Here is a 22,337-nt window from a genome sequence, read left to right as displayed (position 1 = left end):
CTCTGGCTCCAGAGGGGCCAGCCCAAGCCAGGCACGGAGACAAAGCAAGCATTCTGCCAGGCCGCTCATGCTGCCTGCTCTCATTGGCCGCCCCCTGCCCTCCCAGGACTGGAGATTCTGGCAGGGCCGAGGACTGGGTGCCCCCATCTTGTGACTATGAGTACTGCCATCTTTGTGACAGAGTGATGGTTAATTTGCATATCACCCTTTTATTAGATAGGATATGTCTTCTTCATAAGAAGCTGGTTGATAGTGGGTCCCTGAAAATAACAGATTAAAAATTTGTTTTTTGAACATCTGAACCATAAAACTCCCTGGAGATAGTAGTGAATGCCATGTACTTGTATCATGAAGGCAAACTGATGAGGGCAGTTCTAGGTACATAGGAGCCATTCCTACATATGCTATCTGTTACTGAATGTCTGTGCAGATACCTGCCTTCAGGGGCTTCAACTCATGTCTGACATTCCAGGTGTGATAATGTCATGACTTGAAATCACAGGGCTTTGGTAGGTCTGCAGCAGTCACTCAGTGTGCTCTTGAAATTTAAAATTAGAATAATACATGGTAGTTATTGTGTCATTTATTAAGGTGTATCATATCTACTGTCATTACAAAAATGTAGATGACCTTCTACACAGGTAAGACCACTCACAGTCATACAGACACCGGTGGTCAGCTAACCAGCTTGCCACCAAGAGTCATGGATAACTTTGTTATCCAACTTTGATCACTTCTCATGGTAATCCTAAAGAAACTATTTTGAGGAAGCTGGAATTCCATTTGGATGGCATTGTGTTTACACCAAATTAAACAGATATTAAAATGGTTGTCAGATGGCCTAGAGAGAGATCTTTAGCCTCTCCCTCATAATTTCCATCTAATGCCTTCCAGCCTGTTATAAATAAATAGAAACAAATGTTTCATTGACCAAATGTGTTTTCACGGGTTTGCCTAAGCTGATCCTCTATAAAAATTCTGATCCTGGCACTGCTAACAGGCCATTAAACTTGAAATGATGAGGCTGTGTGCATATACCATCTCGACCAGTGAGAATCCTGGGCAAGCCAGTTTATCTTTGGAGAACTTTATTTCCTGTGACTTAAAATGAGGACATTAAACTGTGTGTGTGTGTGTGTGTGTGTGTGTGTGTGTGTGTGTGAGAGAGAGAGAGAGAGAGAGAGAGAGAGAGAGAGAGAGAGAGAGAGAGAGAGAGATAGATAGATATGTCCCTTCTGGTTCTAGAAGGCTGCTCACAATGTTGCTATCAAAATGTTGAATTGATGGCACTTATTTGGGCTAGGAGAATATCACAGCTTTTCCTTGCATCCCCACCCATTCCCCAAGGATGGGCCAGGGTCAAGGGCAAGCATGTTTCCTGTCATTTCCAGCCACAAAAAGTGTCCCATGCTGACGTGTCTAATTCAGCGATACTAACTGGATCCTAAGAATAAGGAGGCAGCAGAGTGCCTCTTCCCTGGATTCTATCTGTAGACTATGCTTCTTCTCTGAAGTCAAAGAGGTAAAAAGCTGCTTGCTTTTTAGCTTTTCCCTTTTCCATCTCTCTTTAGACTCTCTCAAAGTCAGAAGTGATAGGGCTGCCTGCCCCCTAGGTCTGGACTTGGCTTGCTTCTTCTTAGAGAATGCCTGCTATCAAACTGAGGCTGGGTTGAGCCTTGGCTGGCCTTGTTTTTCAGGTAGACTAGCCTGGCTCATAGGCATTTGGAATGAAACCTAATATGCTCTCTCTCTCTGTTTCCCTTAAAAGCTTTGTTAGAGAATGGTCATCACAGTAATCCAACCAGTTATGCAAGGTCAGCAAAGCATTCATATAATATTTATTTATTTGCACTTCTCTTTCCCTTCATTCAATAAGCACTTATTTAACACCTACTGTGTGCCATGCAACAAAATGCTTAGACAAGTTCTAAGCCTGATAATCTAAAAAACAAATACAGAGCACATCATTATGTTGTACATGGTCTTATGATCTTTGTTTTCTATTATCATATCTGTAAAGGGAGAATATTTGATTCTGAAAGGGAATCTCTAATCCTAACTAACTATGGGCCCAAACAAAATACCATTAAAGAATAAAAATTATATACAGGGATTTCATCCCCATTCATTTATGGAGGTTAAGAATGATTATGGGGCATGGCTGGCATGGCTCAGTGGTTGAGCATGGACCTATGAACCAGGAGGTAATGGATCGATTCCCAGTCGGGGCACATGCCTGGTTGTGGGCTTGATCCCCAGGGGGCATGTAGGAGGCAGCCGACCAATGATTCTCTAATCAGTGATATTCTCTCTCTCTCTCTTTCTCCCGTCCTCTCTGAAACCAAATTTTTTAAAGGCACCACTCATTCTTCAGAGCTCTGTATGCAAGTATTAAAATCACAGCACGCTAGCAGACTGTGTTTTAAATGAAGGGAAACCTATCTTTGGGACAGAAGCAGAATACTAATAACAATTTGTGAGAAGAAACAAGTAACTGTTATTGTTTAATCTCCTTATTGTAAATGTGATGTTAATCTCCTTATTGTAAATGGAACATTAACAGTGTTTTAAATGTGAATTGTGGAGTTTTTACCCAAAGAAAGACTTTCAGAAATGGCCCCGTTATCCTTCCTGAACTACTCGAGTCGTCTCCAGGAGACCTCCCCAGGGCAGCTCATCCCGGCTCTGATGGAGGGCTGACTTGTTTCCATCTAAATCTGTTTCCATTCCATATGGGAAAGAAAAATGCAGAACACTAAAAGTAAAAAGGACTTCATGGTTACATATCCTAAAAGTCTCTTTTTAATGAGTTAGCATCCTATTTATTAAGAACTTAATTCTCTCTTAGACAATATTTTTTTCATGTAGCTAAATAATATAAATTTGAAGAATACTTTTGAAACTTAAATGGAAAGCATATTCTTCTAAGGATGTTATTCAGCCTGCTGCGCCCAACTAGGCTATATGGGAGTCCCGAAGCTCTGGTATTTGCAGGGAGGCCAAATACCGCATGAGGGGCAGCAGTCCCCCTTCTCCCCAGAGCTGAGAGGTCAGGCAGTGTGTCTGCCGGGTGTGGCTCTGCTCACCGCCAGGCCACTGGGAAGGTTCCTCCTCAGTAGTGACCTGGGACCTGCCAACATCGGACATCACCAGAGTGCCTCACGATGTCTCCGCACCAGCCCAGTGTACAAAGAAAAGCTAGAATGAAAACCCGAGAAGCAAACGCAGGAGAAAAAGCCATGAGTCAGAAAAAGCCATTTGGTTTGGCTCAGCTTTCTCTAGGAGTTTCCAGAGCAGGTCAGCCTGTATCCTGAAGAGATCCCAGCCTAGAAAAATAACAACTTTTCAAGTACATGCATCATTGGCTACTATTAATTCTTAAGTTAGACTCGTTCTAATAATGTCAGTGAAGTAAAATGTGGGCAAACAATTTTTAAATAAAGTAAAATAAGAAGCAGTAATATTTATTTAAAATGCATAAAATCTATAAACATGGACCTTTCTTTTTCCCCAGACCTACTTAATTACCATCCTCCCCACCCCCAACTTGAATGGCATCTTGTTGACTCATTAACATGTGCTTATTATACACATCCTTTTTGATGTTTGTGTTAGCTTCTAACCTGCAGATTTTTAAAAATTCTGCTTGGCTTCTTTTGTCTTGCTTTTGGAAAATGTTCTGAATACTAGAGTAATAGTACACAGAAATACCGAATATCTTCTGTGTCATACAAATTGTGAGAAATAAGTTTTGTAGCAATTCATGGAATTATTACTTTATGTGTGGTTACTTGGCTCACCAGTTCTTCTTCGTACCTAAGCAAAAATTTGAATAATTTTTAACATTCAGTTATAATCTCAACATTGGTAGTCTCAACTAAAACCTAGTCAATTTACTTTTCATATAAATATCATGACTTATAATTTTATTTTATATCAAATATATTCCTAAATAAGTTTTTTTTTAAATTAAAACTATGATGAAGCTCTAAGTAATTATTTTACAAAAGAGTATCAAGCTAAGGGGTATGAAAGGTAAAACTAGTCCGTATATTTTTTCATTCCACTCCATAGTTTTTCTTTCTTATGTACACAAATGCTAAGCAGAAAAAAAAAATAGGAAATTGAATTTAGGCAATTTCTTTCATTGCGTTAGAATTCTCAGACACGTCCAAGTTGTAAGGTCACTGGACAAAATTAAATGGGCCAAGACGAGGAATCCATTGCGGTAAAGTAGCAGCAAACGCTGAGAGGGAAGAACAGAGTAATTGAAACAGGCCTAAAAAGTGATGTGCCCACAAATGGTCAGGCATTATCTGTTAGATGTTCTTTAAGAGCTTATTTAAGGAGTCTTCTGCTGAAATTTTTATAAAGAAAAATGTCATGACAGTGTAAATAACTTCTTAATATACCTGTTGGGTAAACTCTGACATATAATATATTATGTATGTAATGTTGCTAAGGGTGGGTCCTGCTTAGCCCACTTGCCAGTTGGGGGAGGTAGGCACGGGGCCCTTCCTCGGTTTCCTGCTCCAGCATCTGAGGAGTTCATTTCGGCCTGAGCCCATTGAGGATCACACTTGGACTTGGGAAGGCACAGTAAATTAAGCTGGGTGCTTTGGTCTAGTTCCGGGTCACTGCCTTTTGACTCTTTCTCATGCCTTGTTCACCCCTTGACCTTGTTAGAACAGTAATGTTTCTTCATAAAACATTCTTAATGAGACTATTTACCTTGCATAGCCAATAAGATCGTGCTTCATGTAATAAACTCTCTGCTCAAACATATGCCAGGAGGGCAAGCAGCTCTTGCAGCTGTTAAAGAATTAACTTTTTAACTGAGGGAGGGACCTTTTGCTGGGCGGCCGCAGCTATTTTCATAGTGTGTATTTTCCTTATTTTAAACATATTATAAAACTAAATGAAGGCTTTTCTCTCTCTCTTTGTGGCTTACTTGTTTGTGTTTTGTTTTACATATACTCATAGCATAGTTATTCCCAAAGAATAGGCATTTACAAAGCAGGTAATTTGTATAGTTGACTCTTGAACAATGAAGGGGTTAGGGGTCCTGACCCCCTGCACAGTTGAAAATCCACATATAACTTTTGACTCTTCAAAAACTTAATTACTAACAGCCTAACATTGACCAGAAGCCTTACCAATAACATAGTCAATTAACACATATTCTGTAAGTTATATGTATTATATATTGTACTAGAGGCCCAGCGCACGAAATCGTGCGGGTAGGGTCCCTAGGCCTAGCCTGCAGTCAGGGCCATCTTCTGCCCGTTTGCCAGTCCCCAGGCCAAACGCCGCCTCTGCCGTTGGGGGCGGGTAGGGCACAGGCATGCCCTGAAGCATCCGTCAGCGCCACAATTCCCAGCAGCAGCAGCACCCACGTGAGCAGCCCTGAGTGGGCAGCGAGTTCCATCAGCGGCCAGCCCAGCCACGTGCATGGAGGTGAAGTCACCAGCACTTGCTTTCCTGCCGTCCTGAGCCCCCAAGCAGCTGGGGATGAGCTGTGGATCCCAATGGCCTGACGGTCAGCCCAGTCCTCCTGCCACCCACCCGCTTCCCTGTGGTTCCCCATTCGCGTGCAGGCAGAGGTGGGGGTGTAGGGGAGGTGGGGGAGGGGAGGGACCAAGTGGTGGTCAGTGCACCTCATGGCGACTGGTCAAGCGATCATTCCAGTTGTTACACTTATGGTCCCTAGCCTTTTATTATATAGGATTATATAGGATTCTTAGAATGAAGTAAGCTAGAGAAATGAAAATGCTATTAAAATCATAAGAGAAAATTACATTTACAGCACTGTATATATTTATTGAAAAAATTTGCGTGTAAGTGGATCTATGAGATTCAAACTCATGTTGTTCAAGGGTCAACTCTATTTTCTAAAGAATTATCATTGGGTTTTAAAAATATGACTGCCCTGGCCAGTGTCAGTGGTTAGAGTATCCACCTGTGCACTGAATTCAAATCCCTGTCAAGGGCACATGCCTGGGTTGCAAGTTTGATACCCAGCCCTGGTCAGAGTGTGTGCAGGAGACAACCAATTGATGTGTCTCTCTCACATCAATGTTTCTCTCTCTCTCCCTCCCTCACCTTCACACTCTCCTTGTCTCCCTCCCTCATCCCCCCTCCCTCCCTTCCACACTCTCTAAAAATCAATGAAAAAAATAGCCTCAGGTGACAATCAACAAAAACAAAATAAAAAAATAAAATATTTATATATTTTTCTGAAGAACTCAACTAATATTTGCAATGGAGCTTACAAACTTTATTTTTAATCATAAGTAGCAAGTTCTTCCCCAAATATATTCTGTTATTTATACAGACTGACTGGTTTGATTTCTGCCTCCTTTGGTTTCTCCTCCCATCAGAATTAAGGTGTCATAACAGGAGCAAAAGCAAAAAGCCTAGGTGATCTTATACAGCAGTAGCCCCTGAGTACACAGAAGTTGAGTGTTGTGCCAGGGAATTAGAGGGAACACATCCATTGGGACAGGTTGTTATGCACCTCCTATTAAAAAGACTAAGCTCTTCAGTAGAGGTGATCCAGTGGTAACCTTGCTGATAATTTAGAAGTCATTTGAGCTCTCGGTCCTGTTCACACCCCTTGGACCTTCTGATTCAATGTCATCTTTAAATGTAACGGGGTTTCTCTATTTTTTTTTCCATATCATTACAATAAGTCACCTTCTTCTAACTCAACCACAGTAACTGTGAGTATATCCTTTGGACCCTGTGCAGTGGTGATAACAGTGGTACCCACTCCTAGGGCACTTAGGAGGATTAAAGGGGATGGTATTTTTAAAAGATGCTGTCCTAGCCCATGATATACAGATTCTATTAATAATAGCTCTTTACTATTGCTATTGTTCCCATTAATAAAATTATATAGTCTCAGGATTAGGAGAAACCATTCTAAATACAGAACTGAGTAAACAATCCTGTAACTTATAGTGGTGGAACTATTTATTAAAAAAGGCGGAGTGACTGCAGAGTGGGGCGCGGGAGGTGTTTTTTCCATGGTGCTGGACGTTCTTCCAGGCACGCAGTCTGAGAGCCCCATATTTGCTCTTTGAACGTATTTTGGAAAAATATTTCTAAAATTGTCTCTTACCAGACTTAGAAGTATAAGGAATTTATTCCTGAACTAGAGAAGTTCCTTTCAGACAAACGAAAGGTGGGACTGTACCTTGGAGGTCTTACCCCCATTGTAGGGTCACTGGATCCCAGTAGCTCATTTCATCCCATTCTCCTGCCTTAGGGCAGGACCACACTCCGGCAGGCAGGATACCTGTCCCCCCGCTACTTTAGAGTTTTTAGAAGAGGATATTGCATGTTCTTGCCAGTAATGCATTGCAGGCTCTCTCTAACTTGTTCCAGAACACTTGGAGGAAATTATCCCAGTGTCTGATCTAAATCCCGTCTTCTGCCCTTTGAACACATTATATCTTATCTTGACTTCAGTGGAGATAGAAAAGAGATGCTTACCATGATTTGGCAAATGCCTGACATTTTTGAAATTGCTGGTTGGTCTCTCATATCCCTCCCCTTCTGCCCTTGGATAAGTCAGTCCATCTTTTTCCACCAATCTCTTCCATAAGCATCATTTTGTCCAGAGCTTTGTGAGTGGAGGGTTGTCATTTTGTGGCTCCCTTTCGAGGTTTCCTGGAGATAGAGATGGGCACAACAGTGGCGAGGCCCACGTAGGAGGTGGCCATGTCACAAACCTGCTGTCCACGCAGGAGGCCTCGGCTGCCTCTGCTTCACCATGGCCTGCAGTTCTGCAGAAGCGGTGCCAGGAGGAGCTTTGGAATTACTGCTCAGCCCAGTGGCAGTCTCTTGATTGAATACAATCCGAGCTAAGGCTGCGGTGGGAGAAACCTCGGGCAGGTTTCTCCGTCACCCAGAAGCTGTCACCAAGAGGCCATTTCTCTGCATCCTGCTTCCTCTTCTTCTGAAATTCTTTCTTGCTTTAATGCCATCCCAGCCTGGCCAGAATTCAAGAGACAGGTTGCCTCACCTTTAAAACCCTTGCCTGGCCAGTGTGGCTCAGGTTGAGCATCAACCCATGAAGCAAGAGATCACGGGTTCAATTCCTGGTCAAGGGCACATGCCCGGGTCGCAGGCTCAATCCCCAGTGGGGGCATGCAGGAGGCAGTCAGTCAATGATGTTTCTCTCTTATCAGTATTTCTGTCTCTCTTGCCCTCTCCCTTCCTCTGTCTCTAAAAATCAATAAAAAATATTTTTTAAAAAATTTTAAAGAAATTAATTAAAACCCTGGCCCAAAGGAACCCTCCCCACACACGTTCTAATGTGTGCACACATTCCTGAGTCTGACTGGCATTAAAAGGGGGAAAAAATGGAGGAAAAACTGTTGCTAAGTATTACAGGAGGAAAAAAAAGAATATAATTACAGAAAATATGCAATCACGGTAATTATCTGTCTAGCCCCAGAAGTACCTCGCACATGCATGCTGGCTTTGCCCCTTTCTGACTCCCTGTCTCCAACAGGGAAGGTATCAGGATCCGTCACTGAGGATTGTCTTCCAGAACCGTTACTTTCTCTCCAAAACCAGTGGACCCTATTGCAACTCCCTAAGATTCCATTCGGTCTCTTTGCTCAGATTGGCTGCAGGTCTTACAGGTTCTCCTCTTGGGGATGTCATTACTTTGGGTGGATTCCTACTCAGGAGAGTGGCCCAGTCTCCACATGGGCTCTCGGTGTGATCTGAATCACAACAAAAGCAAACCAGGGCATGGTGAGAATTAATATGAGGTGTACAGGGAAGTGTGAGTTCCCAGGAAGATAAAACTTCTTCTCCCTGCCATTGTCTGACTCTGAATATATTGTTAGTTCCACTGACTTACTACATATTATAGCTTTATAAACTCAATTACTTTCTTCTGTATTGATCCAACATCTCTGAGACTAGGATCTCTGGTACAGACCTTGTTACTCAACATTGCACTGCTCACAAAAGCAGGGCACTGACTAGTGGGTAGATATTAGTTACGTGCTAAGTAATGGACAGATGTATCCTACAATAATAGCAACAAAAGTGTTTGTATTAAAGATATAAGGGTAACTATGAATATCTTTATATACACATTAATATTTAATAAATGGAGATCCATTAATTTGGAATGTCTTTTTCCCCCCTGTTTATGGGGGGAGGTTATGGTTGACAAATAAAAATTGATATATTTCAGGTGTATAACATATGACATAAGTATGCCTGTGTAATAATTGCCACAATCAAGCTGATTTGTAACATCTTCATTACCTCACATAGTTTACCACTTTGTGTATGTGTGGTGCGCAGTGTCTTTTAAAGAAGTCAAAAGTTGGGTTTGAGTTGCCTGCCCATGTTTTCTATGCTAATAAAATCAATAATGCCTGTTAATTTGTTACATAATGTAGATTAAGAATATTTGGAGGTACTTTTTAAAACGCCCTCTTTTCAAGTTTCTTAGCCTCTCAAGGAGTATTTGTAAACAATGGCAGTGCCTCTTCAGTATTATCGATTGAGACATTAGTTATTTATTCCTGAATCAGTGTGCCCTGGACCCCCACCCCAGTTCTGTGGTGTGTGTGACCTTGAGAACCATAGATGCCCATTTGCTATTAGTACAAATGAGAGAAGATTTGCTGCAAAACCAAGTAAATTTGTAGAAAAATTACATTCCTTCTCTGGTTTCATGACAAAAATACTTGGTTGTCTCCTGAACTCTCAGAGCATTTTGCCTCTGGCAGTAGAAAGGCAAAGAGAAGTCCTCAAGTAAAGAGGACGTGGAAAGTAGGAACTCGGGATCTGGGTGAGGGGCTGTGAGAGAGAGAGAAGAAGGGGTGGATGCAGATAGCGGCCTGTGGGTTTAAGCCAGTGATTACACTTGGCCCGTGAACAGGAAGATGCGTGTTTTCATATAACATCCATATATCTTCCTCATTATAATTACTGCCAACACCGAAAATGTCAAGACATGGCAGGAAGTATGTCTAAAATGACAGAATTCTTTCTCACTTTAACTTTTTCCAGTGAAATGTTGTGATTGAAAACATTCCATATCGGTGTTTTATTCTACTCCAGAAGAAAAAAAAAAATTGTCCTGATTCCCTGCTTCTGTTCTAAAGGATCTTTAGTTGCACACACTTGAGAAAGTCACGACGGAAGTACCACGAGAACCCTGCTGGTCTCCTCATTTTACTGGGGAAGCAAGAAAGATGTAGTTCCTAGTCAGCCACCTTTCTACCACACCAGTAATTTGCCAAAAGGGTATGTAGTGGGTCATATCAGCCTCAGGAGGTGGAGCAAAGCGAAAAGGAAGGGTTGTCATGCCATGTTCACGGCCTTTGTGCATCTAGAGATCCCTACTGGGAGCTTGCCACCATTTTTATAGGGTCCCACCAGATGCTCACAGCTGGGTGTTGCGCATGTCGGCAGGATAGGAAGCAGGGCCTCTCCACCCCACGGCTCCTGAGGAACAATTCATGAGAAGTCAGTGCAGTTCTGCCTCCCAGCAAGGCTGGGAGAAACTGGCTATCAGGATGCTGCCAGTAATTAAGGATTTGGCCCCAGAGGGCAGCCACTACCCACGTGCTAGTGACTATAGCATCGAGGTAGAAAAAGTGAGACTCCTCCAGGCGTAAGTGGGACTGGGAGACATTTAGTCAGATTAATGCACACCATACATGCACACTCGCGCAACTGTGGCTGGCAGTGGAGAAATAAAGTGTGGCTCTGGCCACCTGGGAGCTTGAGTGCCCAAGCCTGTTAACTCCACACTTAAGGAAGGTGGCAGGTAGGGATAAGACCCAAAACTTATGTTCACTCCTGCTTTGGATAATGGAAACCTGCTCATCAGGTATCTTTGGCTAAAGATTTTTCCTGTGTAATTAGCAAACTTCTTAATTATACAGTTGGATTTGAAGCTCCTGTTAACCTTAAAGTGTAAATGAATACAAATTAAATAAAGAGAAAAGATTAGCAGAGAGAGAGCATGGTATAGAGGTTAAGAGTGTAGGCTCTGAGCCCAGGCTGTGGCCTTGGAGGACATATCTCTCTGTGCTTCAGTTTTCTTACCTGTAAAATGGAAATAATATACTTAATCACAGTTTTGAACTGTGCTGAGCCCCTAAGTGCCCAGTACATTTAGTTTATTGTTATTTGAGTGATGTCATTTTAAGAGTAACAACTCTACTAGTACAAATGGATCAGTAGACACTTTGAAAAGGAAGAATAATTAATAATTCAGAAATTGAATCTCAAAATCTCAGAAACTTGCCTGTGTTTCCTGTATGGAAGTAAACAAATACTTAAAATTTGAAAATGAAATTCTGTCAACAAACATTTATTGAGTACCCATAAGCATCATGGAGAATGTTGTAGGAATACATAAGACCTTATCAACTTCCGGGAGCTTTAATTCTAGAATACAGCAGTTGTTAAAAAAAAAAAAGTATAGAATGGTTAAGCATTTTAGGAAGGCTGCCTGGAGCAATATAAGTATAATTAATATGTAACCTTACCTCCATGCTCTGAGAAAAGATACTGGATGAAGAGTCTGCACACTGAGAGTACATATTGCCTTGAAGTATTTAAGTAAATACAGATTATTATTCAATTCCAAGTGCCCCATATATATTCATAAAACCACAGCATGAAATTAAATATGACTGACATGCTAAACAGAATGTTGATAATCTGCTCAGTAGGTTATGTTCTAGGCCACAGTTTATAACATTAGAAGAAATGTTAAGGGTCTTTTTTCATGGTATTTCATTGCACTGACCTTAAATAGACCATGAGAATAAACACAGCATTATAGACCTAAGGCCTTAAACAAACGTGAATTTTATCATTAATTTGCAAGCAAATATCACTCTTAATAAAATTTGAGAATATCACCCAGGGCTATTTCTAGTCAATCAAATTGTGGTTATTATCAGATGTAGTTTTATACAAGGTGAGGACATTTTCATGAATGGGGACATTTTTAATATTTGCGAAATTATGGGAAAGAATGGAAGTAACATTGAAATACTATTTCAGATGTTAGTAACGACTTTCAACAGGTTTTTATTTTTCTCATCCATTTAGCTCGCTGTGAGATAGGAGAGGGCAGCCCTGCTGTCCCCATTTCTCACATGAGAATCAGTTGAGGCTTACGGCAGGTGTATGTGGCACAGGGGCAGTTCTAAGTACCTGATTCCCGATGACCAGGATACGCTTTTTCCAAGCTCTTCCAGAGTCATCAGTTGGCCAGCATTTTGGATTATCTACATGTTTGGTTCTTTTCTTCTCCTTCTGTTTTGCCTTTTTTTTCCTTTTTCTTTCTTTTTTTTTTTTTTTTTTGCATTTAGCTGCTATTTATTTTTTTTTGTTCGTTCTGCAGACGCACCTTAGCTGCCTCCTGTATGCTTAGTGCCATTGGACAATACTTTGTCGCAGCTCCCATTAGTATTCATGAGATTGACACATCTGTTTTTTATTCAAAATAATCAGATTTTTCTGCCTCAACTTTTTATAGGAGGAAACGGTCTATAAGAAATGAAATGATTTGAAATTATTAGAATTTTAAAGTTACTTTGCTGATTTTAAACTCCTTAAAATAGAAATTATAGCTTGTTCATCTTTTAAGCCCATTCCAATATTTAATGAATGTGTGGCCAGTACTTCTATTGTTGGATAGTGGCTTTTATCTGAATTGGTGTTTCTGTGGTGAATGTGGTAAATGTTAATGGCTGTAATTGTAAACATGAATGGTTACTATTAAAATCAAGTTCATTGGTGTGGCATAGTCCTACACGGTGTTACATTTATATCCTGTAAATTCCCCACATATGTTAAACTAAGTAGAAGTTGTCTGGGTCTTCAAGGATTTTAAAACAAATTCTTTTAAAAAATGGAAAACCTTCCAATTGCAAATTGAGTTATTACCACATCTCTAAATTCTGGGCTTTCTCTTCTCTTTATCCATTCATTAATCTTCCCTATCTACTCACCCACCCCACCCACCTGCCATCCACCCATAACCCTCCCATCTGCCTGCCAATATCCCCTTCCACCTTCTCATGCCTTCATTTCCGTTATCTGTTTTAACAATAATAACCTCGAAAGGAGTGTGAAAGAAAGACAGTTGCTAATAGAGTTAGCACTATTTCTTTGGTTTTAATGAAGATGAGCACAGTATTAATCCATTGACCAAAATCTGGCACTTTTAGGAGTAAGCAGGGCACTATTGATAATCATGCTGGAAAAACAGGCATAAACCAGGCTGTTCTGAGTACATCAGAGCATATATATGGTCACTTGTTCTAAAAGTCTAAAGTAGGACTCTTATATAGTATTATGGTATGTTTTAACTCTAGGCTATATGTTATGTGAATTCCTTACTTATATTAAAAACAAAGAGTGGACAGACTTTTAAAGATTGTATTTTGTGTGTATTGCTGTAACTTGCATCTGATTTTTTGTGTGGTATCAATTCCTGTGCATTTACTCGTTAGCTGTCCAGTTTGAAATCATCCAGATATTTAATTTCTTCCCCCTTTGTTACGTTGATTTGGGGTTGATTGCTCTCCCACTCATCCCATGGAAATCTGTGAATCATTTGCATTAGGTATAGCATTTCCCAGGGTGCCAAAGGGGCTGTAACAGAGGAGGAACACCCAATATTTGTGCTTCTGCGCCCACAATAGAGCTGGGGATTCTGGGCTGGCAGCATTTGCACAAAATAACCAGTCTGCATAAGCAGGTGATTGTGCAGGGGCCACAACAGGGAGGGGAAGCAGCACCAAAGAAACTCCTAGTCAGAGGGAGCAGGGGCAGCACGAGGACAACAAGCTCAGTCAGGCCGTCCTGGTGCTTGCTGGCAACTCTTCAGTGGATAAGAAGTGGGAATTACCGACGTATGGAAGGCTTAGCTGAGGCATATGTCATTTATTAACCCATGAAATGGCTTTTTCCTCTGAACTTGTGTCTCTGTTTTACATACACTTGCTGTGCGATCTTAGGCAGCTCTCATAACCCTTTTGGTCTCAGTTTCTTCATTATAAAATGAGACTAAGAATAGTACCTACTCATAAAGTCATTAAATTGGTTCATTTATATAAAGCATTGGGACATGGTATTCCAAAAATATTTTAAAAGCTACTCTTTCTGTTAGTATCGTAAGTCACCTTTAGAGGAAAGGCATGTTTTAACCAATGAAGGGTGGGGCAAATGTAGGTTACAGTTGCCAGTACACAAAGCAGAGCTTATTCTTGTATTATTATTTATTAAGGATCCCTTTATTTTCCACACGAATAATTGTAAACCTTCTTTTGCCCCACTCTATATAAATCAATGTTTGATTGTAATTTACCTCATATGGTGTATATCCCTATCGTAATTTTAATTTGCTCTCATCACTTATGATTTTTATACAGCCCGGAAGTCAAAGAAGTTGGGAAAGTTAAAAGGGATTCATGAGGAGCAGTCACAGCAGCAGCAGCCCCCGCCACCACCCCCACCACCCCAGAGCCCTGAGGAAGGGACGACCTACATCGCCCCTGCAAAAGAGCCCTCTGTCAACACGGCGCTGGTCCCTCAGCTCTCCACAATCTCACGCGCACTCACACCCTCCCCTGGGATGATCCTAGAAAACATCGAGCCTGAAATTGTGTATGCCGGCTACGACAGCTCCAAACCGGACACCGCCGAGGGCCTGCTCTCCACGCTGAACCGCCTCGCGGGCAAGCAGATGATTCAAGTCGTGAAGTGGGCAAAGGTAATTCCAGGTAGGCTTGCCTCTCCTTCCACGGTCTGTGTCCTGAACTGGACAGGGCAGGGCAATCTCTTTCACCACATCCAACTGAGTGATCAGAGTTGGCTTTCTCTTAAATCCTGGGAGCAAATGGTAAAATTATCAGATGAATCGAGTGCATCTCGGAATTCTGGTTAGTGTGCTCAGTTCTCCGGAGCAGTTAGAGTTGAAGGTTCTCTTGGGAACAGGTCACACATTTCCTGTGGATGACTGTGATGGAAATGTCATCCCAGAGAGATGGTCGTGAAAGCAGAACAGCCTGTTACTAGCAGCTTGTAACCAAGGCTGATCTAACCAGAGACCAAGTACACCAAGACCTGTCTATTAAGTTGTAGGAGCCCCTAAAAATCTGTCCTTTCAAAAAATAACATCTTACCTCTAGCACCCTTTAAATTGTCCTTGAAATTCCTACTTTAGTCATTTTTTATGCCACAGGATTTTATGAATCAGGTCCCCATTAATTTACAGAAACATCACTTAGAATTGCTACCATAACAGCCCAGTACAGTTACCCAAAGCAGTTTGTTAAAGGACCTGTGGCCAACCAACAGCCGTAGGAATGCAGACTGGGGAAAGCTCGGTGACGGATTTTTTGAAGAGGAGCCTAATGTCACTGGGAATACAAGGCCTGGGAAAAGGAACAAAAGACGGGCTTGAGACCCAGAAAGGAGGCCTGTGGGACAGGGGCACAGGTGCCAAGAGTGCTTATCCAACTTCAGAACTTTGTTGAAGTCCAGGGTTATCCCAGACTCTGGGAAGCAAGGAATAATGCTTGTTCAACCACTGCAAACTCATGAAGAGTAAAAGCTACATAATTGCAGATAACCGCAGTAGCTGATGTTATTAAATTACCCTATATGTTAATGTTATTAACTGGGAGTAGGATAGAGATGTTTTACAGGGTAATACAGAGTCTTTCAGGCTAACCAAGGGTTTTAGACCATCATCCAGCAAAACGCCCTGAATTCCCCCGTCTTATTGGCCCTGGATATTCACCCTCATTGAGAATTCAGAGTGAATTGAAATGAGGCGTTAAACAGGGCCAAGCCCAGGGTGGGTGCTCTGTAAATGACTGTGACATTGATTGGAGTCTTAGAGGAAGGTGGCTGTTGGGAGGTTAACTTAAGAAGCTTCTTCCTGGAATGTACTCAAATGCTAAGTGTATTTCTGTGTTTAATTGTTCTGTTCTTCAGGATTTAAAAACTTGCCTCTTGAGGACCAAATCACCCTCATCCAGTATTCTTGGATGTGTCTATCCTCGTTCGCCTTGAGCTGGAGGTCGTACAAACACACAAACAGCCAATTTCTCTATTTCGCACCAGACCTGGTCTTTAATGAGTGAGTACCTGTTAATTAGCCTTCATAAAGCAGACTGCAGCGTTATTTCTTATGTCTTTATGATTTCTAAACAGATGTATGTTTGTGAAGGAATCCACTGCTGCTTGCAATTTTTAAGAGTTAAAAAAAGCTATCATTTGAGAATTTAAAAATTACTCTTTACCAAATCATCGTGCACATGCCTGCATATGTATAAATCAGTATATATAAATCTCACATAATAGTATGTGGGAATTGTCCCAAAAGAAAGATGATCCAGTTGGCTCCAAAAGCTTGACTGGTACAAAGCCACAATTAATAGAAAACAGCCGCTTTTGGTAACTACACTCAGACTGTCTAATTTCTAGGAAGTGTAAGTGTAGAAGCACCTACTTCTGTGTACATTCATGTAGTGGTTCTTCTGTTAAGGCTGCACAGCTGTTTGGGGTGTTTTCATGACAATTATATTTATTCTTCTTTGCAGTCATAAGAGAAGCCACACTGTTAGTTTTATGATGCACTTTCAAAGATTGAAAGAATTGCGGTTGGTTTTCCTTTGGCCGTGAATTCCTTCCTGTGTTTTAAGTTTACATGTTAATGCCGTTTGTATTCCACATGAGCACATGTCCTCTGTGTCTCTCCAGCAGTGCTTCTTTGTATTTGTTGGGTCAGGAGATACAGAAAATAAACTGGAACGTTTGAGTGATGAAGTGAACCACAGCCATATTCCAACAGATGGCTCTCCCTGGAGATATGAAAATAGGGGTGTTCAGTGGGGAAGGAAGCAGATGAGAAATAGATTGATGATCAAAGAAACAAAAGCAATGGAAGAGATTAAAAGTGGACACAGAGTGCCAAGATACTGAAATAATACCAGTACTGATTTACCTGGGAGGACTAGTTCACCCAAATACAGTGACCTGCAGGCAACAGTATCCCAAGATAAATCAGGAACGTCAGTTGTTGGCTCTCAAGGTGACCCTTCTCTTGGCAATTACAAAGAATAATTCTATTACTGCATAAATTTTCACCAAAAGCATGAAGTGCAGCCAAACAACTGACGTGCACATTTTAATTTACTTGTTGTCCTCAGTAATTAGTTGATATTACTAAATAATAAGCCTGTTTTAAAATATGGCTTATAAGCCAAAGAAAAACATAGTAAGGAGGGTATTTTCTTTAAAAAGAAGTGAGGGCAAGAGGCTGTTGGTGTCATTCAGTGTGTCTCCATTTCTTTTTAACAGGAGATTAAAGTGATCCATTTAATTTCATTTAGCACATAAATTTTTGTCATAAAATATATGTAACAGAAATTTCCATTTTAATTATTTTAAGTGTACAGTGCAGGGGTGCTAATTGCATTCACATTGCTGTACAGCCCTCCCCACTGTCCGTCGCCAGTCCTTTTTCATCGTCCTTAACAGAAACTCTGATCCCATGGAGCAGTAACTCCACATTCCCCCACCCCAAAACCCTGATAACCGCTAGTCTGTGAATTTGCCTGTTCTAGGCTTTGCATCAGACAATGTGTGTCCTTTTGCTTCTGACTTATTCCACTTAGCACGTCTTCAGCGTTCACCTTATTGGAGTATGTATCAGGATTTCATTTAATGGCTGAATATTATTGCATTGTATGTATATACAGTGGGTCCTCGTTGATAACAGGTTTTGCACTTGTGAATCGGCCTCTTTCTACATTTATTTGTCAACCCAGAGTCAACCCTTGCAGCACTCTCAGGGCTGTTTGCAGGCCTGCACAGAGGCAGTGCGTTTCTGCGGCCCAGCCTGTGTGTTTCACCTGAGACTGCCGTCCCGTGTCAGCCCTCGTGTTGTAAAGAAGTGTCCTTCTCATGGTCTACTTAGTGCCAGAGGTTGGCACTGTTGGGCTTTTTGTTGGTGATTTCCCTGTTGAACGTGACTCCCAAGCACGTGCTGAAGTCTAGGGTTCCTGAGCACAAGAGGCTGTAATGCGCCTTAAGGAGAAAATGCAGGCTCTAGATAAGCTTCTTTCTGTCAGGCATGAGTTAGTGCTGTTGGCCGTGAGTTCAAAGTTAATGAAACAACAGTATGTGTCACTAAGGTGTCTCTAACAGAGATACACATAAAACGGGAGTAGGTATAGGTCAGTTGATGAAAATGTTAGAGCCTCATGCTCCCGTAGGAGGAGGAGTTCAGTGCTCGCTAATTCAGTCCTTGCTGCCACCTCCTAGAACATAAGACCTTATTTATTTTCACCAGACAGAGAAACTTACCCACATTTTGTTTACCTTTCATCTGTTGATGGACATTTGGGTTTTCCCCTCTGGCTACTGTGAATTTTGCTGCTATCCACATCGGCGTATAAGTATGTGTTTGAATCCCTGCTGTCATTCTTCTGGGTATGTACCCATGAGTGGAACTGCTGGGTCACATGGCGATTCTATATTTAACTTTTGAGGAGCCACACAACTGTTTTTCACAGCGGTTGCACCTTTTCCCATTCCTGGCAATGTAATGAGAGTAACAAGAGTTCCAAATTCACCACATCCCTGCCAGCACTGATTTTCTCTTTTGTTTTGTTTTTAAATAGCTATAGTAGGTGAGAAGTGTTGGGGAGAGTTTAAAATATACTCCATATATAACATGTAGATTTAAAGTGTATAGCATGTTGATTTGATACATTTACATATCCTATATAATAAAAGCCTAATATGCTAAGTGTTCAGTTGACCAGTTGGCCGTTCAACCAATCAAAAATGTAATATGCTAATGATATGCTAAGGCTGCTCAACCGCTCACTATAACGTGCACTGACCACCAGGGGCCAGTCTACCAGTCAATCAATCACTATGATGTGCACTGACCACCAGGGGGGCAGATGCTCCAAAATATGATTGCCATTGTGGCTCTAGCACCTTTATCGTGTCAGATAATCATCATTTCCTTATTTGTGGTGGGAACAAATAAAATCTAGTCTCTTAGCAAGTTTAATGGTTATAATACCATTGTCTGTATTCACTATACTGTGCATCAGATCTGTAGAACTCACTTGTCTACTAGTTGAAAGTTTGTCCGTTTAAACAGCATCTCTCTTCCCCTACCCCCAACCCCTGACCAGACCACCATTCTACTCTGTTTTTGCAAGTTTGGCTTTTTAGGTTCCACAAACAAGTGATATCTTAGTGTATATGCTTTATCTGTCTGACATGTCTCTTAGTTGGTATGAAGTGGCATCTCCTTGTGGTTTTGATTTGCATTTCCCTAATGTTGGGAATCTTATGTGCTTATTAGCCATTTGTATGGCTTCTTTAGAGAAATGTCATTCAAGTCCTTTGCCCATTTTTTATCAGGTTGCTTGCCTTTTGTTCTTGAGTTGTAGGAGCTCTTTACATATTCTGGATATTAAACCCTTATCAGATACGTGATTTGTAAATTTTTCCCATTCTTTGTGTTGTCTTTTCACTTTCTTGATATAATATCTTTTATTGCACTTTTAAAATTGAAGTTTTTAATTTTAATGAAGTCCATTTTATCTTTTTTTTTTCCTTTATTGCCTATGTTGTCATCAATTAATTTTTAATTGTGTGCAAACATTCAACTTTACAGGTTCCAAACAAAGTGCAAAATTGTAAGAATCCTTCTTAACAAATGAAACTTAGGGTCAAGCACCTTATATTTGAAGCCTGGGAGAATTAATGTCAATAAAGAGTTTGGAAAATAAGGAATAATAAACCAAAAAAAGAAAAAGGAAAGGTCATATAAGCTCTTTATGCATTTATCTGTTCTAGAAAATAGTAATAGAGATAAAATGGAACCAACAACAAAAATTGCATTCTAATGTTATAAGTAGTTTAAATGTTATGAAATCACATAATATTTGAATGAAAAGTTTGTTTCTTATTCTTAAAACCATTGACCTCAACTTGAACCTAGACTTCTGTAAGCTTTCTCTTAACTAGAAAGAAAAGGGTGGAGCTGTGTCTTTTTCAAAGGACTGGGAAGGGGGAAGGCTACTCCCAGGAAACATTTGGGAATGGCATAAAGCCTTTTAGGCAAGTTGAGCTTGATGCGGTAGCTCTATTACAGGGTGCTGTCACAGACCCTGTATTTTTTAGGGAAACTACTAAGTTACAGAGAATGTCCTGCAACTGAAGTCTGAATGTGGATGCATGCTTCATCCTGCATTTATTCAGTGTTCTAAGCAGTGGTTTTAGAATACTGGGGAAAAAATATATAATTCCTGTCTCATGGAACATAACAGTCTAGTAGGGAAAAAGAAATTATTTAAAGGATCCCAGAGTTATTATTGTGATAAGTATTGAAAGGAAAATTGCTTTGAGGACAAGCAGTTCATGGGAGGTGTTGATCTAGTCAGGAAAGGTTTCCCTGGACTAAATTAGTGTCAATCAGGCGAAGGAAGTATAAGAAGAGGAGAGCTGATTTAGGCTGAGGCACCAGCATGTGCAAAGGCCCTGTGGCAGGAAGGGCCTGAATGAAAGACATTGTAATGATGGACATGGAGAGATGTGAACAGGTGTTGAAAGCCAAAAGCACCAGCAGTTGCCAGTGGTTGGATTCTGGTGGGGTTTGGAGGGGAGAAAGAAGTCAATGTCTAGGATGACTTCCAGGTCTGTGCCTTAAGTGCCAGGTAGGATTTGGTTGGTGTGACTCCCTGGCTAGGGAACAAGGACAGAGGACCAGGGTTTAGAAGGGAAGAGTAAGGGAGGCCAGTTTTGGACATGTGAGGGTTGAATCATCTTTGAAACAGTATCCAAGAGAAAATATTAAAGAGGCAGTTATTTATACAGATCAGAAAGTTAAAGAGAGGTCCAGGCTAAAGGTACAAATTTGAACACATTTTGCAGTAGAGGCTAAAGAAGGAACCCCACATCTCCCTGGGATTAAATGCCATTGTAGCCCCAGGGAGATGTGAACTGGAAGTCTGGAAGCATGCCCACTCATTGCCTGCCAGCACCTTGCACATTCGCCCCTGCTGAATATGCCCTCTGCTTTCCCCTGGCAGTGCCTACACTGCTGCACCCTTCCACCAAGTGCAGGAAGCAACCTGGGCAGGGGAGTCACAGGCGCCATTCCGCTGAGGGTAGGACCCGCTGCTGTGGTCCTCTCTGCTCTCCACCAACCCTCTACCGTTGAGACCACCTCTCACCTGCAGTGATGGCTCTTTTGTAGGTGTCTGTATCCCCCACCCACCCTTGTCTAGGTGGCACCTTCTCATTGAAGTCACAGACTTGGTCTCATCGTTTTTCATTTCCAGCACCTACACTGTGTCCAAGGCACAGTAGGTAAGCTGTAAATATTTGCAGAGTAAATGAATTATTGAACAAATGAACCAAACAGTCTGTTAATCAGTCTAGAAGGAGATTTCTAAGTTATTCTTTCTCATGATGAGGATGAAGTTTACAGTAAAGAATTGTGACATGGGGTGCCATGAACGGAGGCACTGCTGTGTTTAAAACAGTGGACAGAACTTCAAAAGGCAGTCATTTTGCAGCCTCCCCCTCCAGCTGTGCACCAGCAGTGTTGGACCTGGAGGAAAGGCAGGGAGTAGGGAATAATTAAGGAAAACGTTCTTTCTAACTTTTTATTAAACATTGGGGTAAAGATATGAGTTAGTCCTTTAAATCAGCATAGAACTTTTCTTATAAACTCAAAACTTTTCAAATATATATTAAATGATTAATTATTCCATTTTTACCTTAAAACAGCTTATCATATATTGCACCAGATCGCTGCAAGTATTCACCTTTCTTACCAATTCAGTACACATATTAAAACTCCCATTTAAGCCTGTAATGAAATTTCTTTAGAATGTTTTTTATTAACTTCTGAAATGAAGGTTTGGTTTGCACTCTTTGGAGACTCAGCCAGTACTTCAGAATTAAAGTGTGGTTAAGAGCAGATTTGTATTGTCTCAAGTTGTAGCCCAATGAGAAATGTGTTTTGGGTGACCTTTCAGTGCTCCGTGGCTCTGAACCTTTCCTTGTTCTGCCTCACAGGTTGTTGGTAAAGTAGAGAAGGTGTAAGTCTTGGTGTCCCTTTCGTCCCTCCCTGCGAGCGCTCTGATGTGGCTGCAGGAGCGGGGAGGGGGTGTCAGCCCACACCATCCTCGGGACCAAGTGCTGACTCTGCGATGGCGGCACCGTAGAGCCATGTGAGACGCAGGTCATGTTTCCTGGAGTGCAGTCCCTCCCTGTTGGGTGCCCAG

At 41.4% G+C, this 22,337-nt stretch overlaps 1 protein-coding gene across 7 annotated transcripts in view; it reads left to right on the top strand.

The window, feature by feature from the left end:
- NR3C2 (nuclear receptor subfamily 3 group C member 2) overlaps positions 1-22,337 on the top strand; it is a 293,590-nt gene that overhangs the window by 227,088 nt on the left and 44,165 nt on the right. For all 7 annotated transcript variants that reach the window (XM_070415289.1, XM_070415290.1, XM_070415286.1 and 4 more), the window contains 2 exons: positions 14,439-14,789; positions 16,009-16,153. In XM_070415289.1, the coding sequence (XP_070271390.1) occupies positions 14,439-14,789; positions 16,009-16,153 (496 nt within the window). The remainder of the gene's footprint in view (positions 1-14,438; positions 14,790-16,008; positions 16,154-22,337) is intronic.

This window comes from Myotis yumanensis, unplaced genomic scaffold (assembly GCF_028538775.1).
Source record: "Myotis yumanensis isolate MYYU_CA2020_CCGP unplaced genomic scaffold, mMyoYum1.0.hap1 SCAF_5, whole genome shotgun sequence".
Classification (NCBI taxonomy): Eukaryota; Metazoa; Chordata; class Mammalia; order Chiroptera; family Vespertilionidae; genus Myotis; species Myotis yumanensis.
The sequence above is the reverse complement of the archived record's forward strand: the minus strand, read 5'-3'. Positions and strand labels throughout refer to the sequence as shown.